An 8611-nucleotide genomic window follows, 5' to 3' on the forward strand; every position below is an offset into this window, starting at 1 on the left:
GGGGACGTGCTTTGAGCGAGGGCTACGTAGATCATTAGCAGTTCGGCAACAGTGAAAACAAGGAGATGCGTTTGCTCTCATAGACTGTGAAGTCCTGCTACCAGCGTCTCTCCAGATGGGCTGTCCCCCAGCCCATCTCCCTCAGGACGTGTTGCCATTATGACTCTCAGAGCTCCCCAGCAGCCCTCTTGGCTCAGGACCTGAAGATACCTGGGGTCAGCAGCTTCTGGGCCTTCTGGATGTGGCCACTGTTTCCCTAAATCCACGTCTTCATTTCTTCCTTCAGAAAACTGCCTGCCTCTTGGATGCCAAGAAAGCCAGCCAATTTGAGAAGATTGCAAATATCTCGGAGGTGGTGACTGAAAACTTCCTTTGCACAGGAGGCATGGAACCATACGCAGACCCCAACATTTGTTTACGTAAGGAGCATTGGCACCTCAATCTTTTTCCTTCTCTCTAGGCTCTAGGAAATACAGGAGCTCCCAGAGGGCAAGTGACCTGGCCCCAGTGTTAGCCCCACCAGGTAGACTGGACCAAAAAATCAATTCCGCAGGAAGGCTAAAACTACTTTAATTGAGACTGGCTATAACAACAAAATCTTTCGAGTCCAATAGTGCTGTGTGTTCTCCTCCTCCCTATCCCCCAGTGGATCAGGGAGGCGTCTGCCTCCGTCACTTCCAAGTATTATCTGGTTGTCCTGGACTTAAAAAGTGTTTCAGCCCTTTTGCCTAGGAAACAGTTCTTGCACATCTCCATCAAGCTAACGTGCCTTACGCTTGGCACCGGTGTTTTAGAGCAGGGATATGGGTAGTCCTCAACTTACGACCATTCATTTAACAACCATTCGAAGTTACAATGGTGCTGAAAAAAGTGACGACCAGTCCTCACTCTTACGACCATCACAGCATTCCTGCAGTCACATGATCAAAATTTGGGCACTTGGCAACCGCCATGTATTTACAACAGTTGCAGCATCCCAGGGTCACATGATCACCATCTGTGACCTTCCCAAGAGGCTTCCGACAAGCAAAGTCAATGGGGGAAGATGGATTCACTTAATGATCACGGCAGAAAAGGTTGTAAAATGAGGGTGACCCACTTAATGACCACATTGCGTAGCGATGGAAGTTCCAGTCCCGATTGTGGTCGTAAGTTGAGGACTACCTGTACTTCTTTAACAGGGAGAGGAGCCAATTGGTTTTGGAAGAGTTCTTTTGGATAATAAAATGTTGGCTTCTTCTTTGAAAAGAACCCTAGTCATGTAGGCCTGTAAAGATCTTCTGAAGAATCCTCCAAAGGGGAAGATTGGGTCTTGGGATGTTCACCTGAACAAAAACAAGAATGGCTGGTATCCTTTTCAAAGATGAGCCCGGTCTTTGTCTGTGTAAACATTGCAGGAATAAAGAATGTGTTGCCCTCCAGATGTTGCTAAACTACAGTTCCCAGCATCCTTCATTACTGGGGGTTATTACTGGCTGTGGCTGCTGGCTATATCTGGAGCAGTGTTTCTCAGCCTTGCCAACTTTAAGATACAGGTATGTGGACTTCAACTCCCAGCTGGGGAATTCTGGGAGTTGAAGTCCACACATCTTAAAGTTGGCAAGGTTGAGAAACCCTGATCTGGAGGATCATCGCCCCTCCCCCCTGCTTATTACATCTACAGCCCAAGAGCCCAGGTCTTTGAAGCATCCAGCCCACTTACATATGGCAGCTTTTCTAACACAAGCTGCGGATTTGCCTATCCCCTCCATTCCCATGTCCCAAAATTCAGTTCTACATGGGACTATAGTGGAGGCTTCGGCCTTGAAGAATTTTTAGGAAGGAGGGAATCCAGCGCACAATATTTTCAAGCCAAGGATTACAACTGCCCTTGGAATAGCATAGTGGGGTCTAGGACAAAGCAATTCCATCTACATGTACACTGGTTCTTGAATGAGAGACCACTTAAGGCTGTGGACTAGACTGGGGATTAAAATCCAGTGCCCTGGAAGAAGGTAGGAAGAAACGACTTCCATATTTTTATCGAGAAAACAACATTGATGATCTCCATTATGTGACGGCCTAAACTGAAGCTGAGAAAGACCTGACTTTACACGTAATTAAAATGAAATTAAAGGATTAAACCTAGCTGGAAACTGGACTCAGCATGACACTTTGATGGCAACCTGTGGGGATGTTCCTGGGACTACTGAACCCAAGATTTCTGCAGCAGGCTGTGCACCTGTTTCCTGAAATTCTGGTATTGCCGGCTAATTTAGAATTTGCAGGATTAATACTGAAGCAGGAGAACATTAGAGGAGGTGCCAGGATTCAAACAAACTAGATCAAGTTTATTAAAATTGTCCCCATTAATTACTTAAGAGCACCAGAGGTCCTTCCCCAATCTGCTGTGGTGAGCCCATTCAGCAGGGACCGTCTTTGGAATTTGACTCACAAAGGGGTGGCTTTCACTGAGCATGTTTTGTAACCGTCCAACTTCTCTCCCCCTCCACCCCAGAGTTGCTTAGCTTAGGGATCAGCAAGGGAAGGCTACCTATTAATGAAGATTAAGTGTCTAGTACAATGTTTCTCAAGCATGGCAACTTTAAGACGTGTGGACTTCAACTCCCAGAATTCCCCAGCCAGCCACTGAATTCTGGGAGTTGAAGTCCATGTCTTACAGTTGCCACGGTTGAGAAACACTGGTCTAGCAGGTATTGGGCACCTGCCAAGACAAAAGAGGGAAATTATCTAATTAGGGTTACAGCAGGAAGTTTGTTATCTCGCAGCTTGCAATGGTGAAGAGGAAGAGCTAGCTTGTCTAAGCAGTCTCTCTCGCAGGAGTTAATTAAAACGTGCAGATCACAGGATGGTACCTCTTGGCAGTGGTGGTGGGACGCTGTGCTAGATTGCTTCCCTTGAACAGTGTGTGGTCTTTATATGACATGCTGGAAACCTCACAGAGGGTTTTGAAACACAGCTTTCTAGTCACTTGGGTTGTGGAGAAAATGCCAGAGGAGGAACATTAACAATTCCATCCCTCCTCGTTCATTACTTTGTAAAATTAGAACCTTATTTGGTGTCTGAAATGCTCGGGAAAGCTGGCTTCTGGTAGACTGTTCAGGTTTAGATCTTGGTGGTGCGCAGCCGGCTAACTCCTTGGTTAAGCCCTTTGTTCTCTTGCTTGTAGATGATGCTGGTGGTCCCCTCCTCATTCAGAGAAGGCTACGTTACATCCAGGTGAGTGGTTACTGGAGCCAAACCCAGCTTCTTCCCTGCCAAACAGACCAGCATTCCAACCCTCAAATGCAACTGTTAGTTCATTCCTTAAAGCCATTAGTAAGGGGGAAGACACGCCCTCCAGTTTTACTATTTGGGGTCTCAAGAGAACGGGCAGCCACATTGGTTAATGAACCAAAATGATTTGTATGTCCTGCTTAGCTATGGCTTTTTTCCCACTGGAGCAGTGTTTTTCAAACTTGGCAACTTCAAGATGGGTGGACTTCAACTCCCAGAATTCCCCAGCCAGCATGCTGGCTGGAGAATTCTGGGAGTTGAAGTCCACCCATCTTGAAGTTGCCAAGTTTGAAAAACACTGCAGTGGAGTCTGTCAAGCTTTGCAGCCACGGTTCTTTTTCCATCTTCTCTCCTTCTGTAGTTGGGTTTGATCAGCTGGAGCCTGGATGATGCTTGCAAAGGTGATGTGTCATTTTCATGTGACTCGGAGCAAGGAAAGCGACTCCCTTACACCAGGGATTTCCACATCAGCACCTTCAAAATGCTACCTTGGCTCAAGGAACAGTTGAGGGAACATCTGGATTTCCTGTAAATTGGCTCTTCTCATTGCACATGGGATGTTTTGAATAAATGGGTCAAGTAGCTCCACACCCTTTCGATCGAATGCAATGTTAATAATTGTGTATTCATTTATTTGTCGCATTTCTTCACCGCCCATCTCGACAAACTCTGGGCACTGTTAAATGTCAGGGAGAGAGGGTGGCATGCACACACAGAAGGCACGCACACACAGCTAAATAACGCGTGCTCCATCCCTCGTAGGCAAAGCATAAGGAACCTTTACCCAACCCAGTGCCATTTTGTATCAGGACTGCGACTCCTAGAATGTCTAGCCACCATGGTAACCAGCCACCATTCTGGATTTATGCAACCAGAATTTGCCACAGTGGCACCATTCCAGGTTCTGATGAGATGCTAAGCCTCCAACTCTGGTTACGAATGGCACATGACTGAGGGGAGATAGGAGAGGTAGCAGCACATTTGTGTATGAGTTAACGGGGCTTTTTGGCTTAGTCTGCCACAGAAACATAGGCTTTCCAACTCCAGTGGGAGTGGTGGTTGATGCTATAAGGAGACCCGTGTGTAGAAGGTCTGGCACCATGCATATTCCACACATCAACAACTTGTATCTATCAAATAATTGTTTTCCAAGAAATGACAGCTGCATTAATTCATTCTATACCCTGCTAAAATGGCATTACAGAAATCAAAGCTGTTCTGGTTTGTGATGGAGGCTCATGATCAAATCGGCACCTACTCCCACCTCGGGAGGCAGCAACCATTTCATTTCCAGGTTCTAGGCTAAATGAAGAGTGTCCATGTCTTAATGCTAGTGTAGCTTTATTGTCTATTTTCCCTGTGAGACATATGCAACATAAAAAAATTAATTCAAACGTTTGTGAGCTGCCAGATTTACTACAGCAGAACACTGGAAAACAGAAGCACACCTTCACATGTACGTCTATAAAGCTAGTCCCTTCCAGGGTATGTAACATTATGTACCACATAGAAAACAAGAACTAGTAAGCAAAGGAAATTTGAGGCATGGATTACGAGAACATCAGCTAAAACTTCTTCTACAACCACCATTCTCTATACTTCCCCATATCCTTGCAAACCATCATTCCTTCCACCACCTTCATACATAGATTCACATGTTCCCTTTTGATTTTTAAACTTACCTGTTTCCTCTTGAAGATCTCATCAATTTACCCCAGCCACAACTCCATCATTGCTTCGTATGTTTGTTCTGCTATTTGATGTTCGTTCTCTTTGTCAAATCACTTCAACATCCTTCTTTCCTTCTAGTCACTCACTTGTGGCTTCATTCCACCTTCAGCAGACATTCCTTCCTGGCCCTGAAGTAACCCATTCCCACTGCATCCCACTGTGACATTTCTCACTTCCATCTAAAAAGCGGGCAGAAGGGTGAACTCATACAGTTATTTTCAATTTTTCAACATTTTTGTGGCAACAGCTCGCAAACTACCAGCGTTTGTGCACTGTAAACTGTGGAGTCCCTGGTGCTCTCTGAGCCTTGTTGTTTTCTTGCAGACGTTTCATTGCCAGACTAGGCAACATCTTCAGTGCGAAGAGGGAGGGGGCCTTGCTCTCAATTTATATAGCGTGGCTTGCCCTGCTTGTGTTGGTGGGGGTGTTGTTCTCTCCTTGGGAGTTCCTTGATTGGGCTGTTGTTCGCTGCTTGGTTGATTGCCTGAGTCAATAGTTCCCTGGTTAGGGTGTCTTGTGCTGTTTGATGGTTCATCTGGTGTTAATCCTAGTGCTGATTTTTGCATATCCGGGTGTGGATTGCTGGCCAGGGAGTGTACAGATGAACCATCAAACAGCACAAGACACCCTCATCAAGGAACTATCAACTCAGGCAATCAACCAAGCAGCCAGCAACAGCCCATTCAAAGAACTCCCAAGGAGAGAACAACACCCCCACCAACACAAGCAGGGCAAGCCACGGTGTATAAACTGAGAGCAAGGCCCCCTCCCTCTTCGCACTGAAGATGTTGCCTGGTCTGGCCATGAAACGTCTGCAAGAAAACAACAAGGCTCAGAGAGCACCAAGGACGCCACAGTTCAACCCTGAGCTACAAATATTTGCTTCGATTGGTACTGTAAACTTTCTCCATAGTCCCGTTTTAATAAATATTCTACCAATACCTATGTAAATACTTGTTCTAGTTTTTTGCCTTCTGTGTATAGCTTGCATTTATTCCATTTCCCTCTCAAACAGCACTATTCTTTCATCTTTTTTTTCTGCCTTTTGTACAGTACATGTGTGATTGTTGTGTTGATTTATGGGGTTATTATTTCATAAAGTAGATTTTTTTTAAGCTGAATTGTACTGTCAAAGTTTTTATTTATTTTTCTTATCTAGGAAGCCACCAAGTGTCTTCAAATTGTGGTGGGATATAAGTATGATAAACAAATAAGCAATCTTGGCTGTTGATGCATAAAATTTTCAAACTGATGCTCTTCATTGTATCATGCAGTCTATCTAATGTTCACTGCAAAAACAGGTAGTCGTCACTTAACGATGCTAGTTCAGGCCAGAAACTCCATCATCAAGTGGTGCGGTTGTTGAGCGCGATGTCACGTGACTGCACCACTTTATGATGGCATTTCCAGCCACAGGCAGTAAGCGAGAACTGTGTGGGTCTTTAAGAAAGGACTTTACATGTCGCAACTTCTGACTTCCTGCCAGCTTCCCCATTGACTGCTTGTGGTAAGGCTGCTGCAGGACGCTGCAACGGCTGGAAATTCAGGCCAGTCACTGAATGCCCAAATTACGATCATATGACCACAGGGATGCCAATGCAGGTCGTAAGTACGAGGACCGGTTGCAAGTATCACTTGTTCAGCCCCATTATAATTTCGAACAGTTGCTGAATGAGTGGTTGTTAACCAAGGACTACCTGTAATTGGAATTCTCAGCCAACATGTTGTTACAAAAGTATCTGCGCTTTCAAGTTCCCAATCAACACAACTATACCATCACAAGCATTTCTTACATATTTTTCCATAAATATATTAAACAATCAAGGGGCATCACAAATCCTTGTCTTACTTCCTGTTCAGTGTTGAACCATTTGCTAAGCATTCCACTTATTCTCACACATGCTTTGCTCCCACTGTATTCTGGCCTTACTGCAATCAACAACGTTCAGTTCTGGTTTTGCAGAAGCTTTCCGTAACTCAAGCCCATTTGCTTTACCAATGCGCTTTTGTCTGTCAACAAACCAAAACAAACATTGCTAACATTCATACATTTCTCAGTAACTGTCAGCGCAACAAAGCAGACCAGACTACAAAACCAGTACCATATAGGGCAGGAAATGTTTATTGGAACATCTAAAGTAACAGAATCTTGCAAATCTGAATGTGCTTCCCCCCCTCACTTTGTGTGAACTCGGGAGGGGCTTGCCTGAGACGTTTTCTCACATTACTTCCTTGGCCTAGGCTCAAGCCCCTCTTATTCGCCTGAGACGTTTTCTCACGTTACTTCCTTGGCCTAGGCTCAAGCCCCCCTTATTCGCCTGAGACGTTTTCTCACATTACTTCCTTGGCCTAGGCTCAAGCCCCTCTTATTCGCCTGAGACGTTTTCTCACGTTACTTCCTTGGCCTAGGCTCAAGCCCCCCTTATTCGCCTGAGACGTTTTCTCACGTTACTTCCTTGGCCTAGGCTCAAGCCCCCCTTATTCGCCTGAGACGTTTTCTCACGTTACTTCCTTGGCCTAGGCTCAAGCCCCTCTTATTCGCCTGAGACGTTTTCTCACGTTACTTCCTTGGCCTAGGCTCAAGCCCCCCTTATTCGCCTGAGACGTTTTCTCACATTACTTCCTTGGCCTAGGCTCAAGCCCCTCTTATTCGCCTGAGACATTTTCTCACGTTACTTCCTTGGCCTAGGCTCAAGCCCCTCTTATTCGCCTGAGACGTTTTCTCACGCTACTTCCTTGGCCTAGGCTCAAGCCCCTCTTATTCGCCTGAGACGTTTTCTCACGTTACTTCCTTGGCCTAGGCTCAAGCTCCTCTTATCTTACTGTTGCCTTGGTAGCAGCTCTCCCTCCTGTCCTTCAAGGCCGTTCCCTCTGCCCTCTACAGCAACCCCCTTTGCCTTTGTATGAGGACTAACAGGATTCTTCCAATTGTCAGGCGCAGAGGCAGCCGCATAGCCCTTCCATGAGCAAACTGCATCCATATTTTAATGTTTCTCCAGCTACATCATCTTAACATTCTTCAATGTTCTCACAGTATCTATTATTTCCTTTTCATCCATTTTTCTTTGCCATAAACACACATAGCATTTCAGTTCCCCTCTTTGACATACTATTTTCATCTTTCCCTTAAGTTTTCTCCTCGTTCACAGCTTCTTCCGTCTCATCACTCCACCGAGCATCCTTTCCCGTACTCCCATTAGCATAACTCCACGCACTTCTGTGTCCTTCTGTAGCACAATTCTTCTCCCTCTGTTCCAAGCAGATTCAAATATCCTCATTCTTTACACCCACTTTCCATTCTTTTGGCTGGGAGATTAATCTATCTTCTCATACTTTTCATACAGGACTTTTTACTTTCTCTTCTTGCAGTCCTTTTATGACTTAAGCTTAAATCACAGGATTCAAAACAAGCTGGCCTTTTTCTATGTAGATACTCATCACGTTATCCCCAAACTTTGCTTGACGCTTGGCTAATTCTGAAGCTAACAAATTATTTTTATCAAACTAAATTGTGTTCACTGTCTTTCTAGCCTGGTTGCCTCAACCTTCCTTTCTTTCCACAGCATAATGTCGATGAAAACAATCACTTCATTTTCTGTTGTTA

At 45.1% G+C, this 8611-nt stretch overlaps 1 protein-coding gene across 1 annotated transcript in view; it reads left to right on the forward strand.

Annotated features, from left to right (window-relative positions):
* CFB (complement factor B) overlaps positions 1 to 3873 on the forward strand; it is a 34484-nt gene extending 30611 nt beyond the window's left edge. The window contains exons 16-18 of the mRNA XM_063291237.1: positions 287 to 419; positions 3170 to 3219; positions 3638 to 3873. Of these exons, the coding sequence (XP_063147307.1) occupies positions 287 to 419; positions 3170 to 3219; positions 3638 to 3808 (354 nt within the window). The 3' untranslated portion in view covers positions 3809 to 3873. The remainder of the gene's footprint in view (positions 1 to 286; positions 420 to 3169; positions 3220 to 3637) is intronic.
* Positions 3874 to 8611: the final 4738 nt, after the last annotated feature.

Source organism: Candoia aspera, chromosome 2 (genome assembly GCF_035149785.1).
Source record: "Candoia aspera isolate rCanAsp1 chromosome 2, rCanAsp1.hap2, whole genome shotgun sequence".
In the NCBI taxonomy this organism is placed as follows: Eukaryota; Metazoa; Chordata; class Lepidosauria; order Squamata; family Boidae; genus Candoia; species Candoia aspera.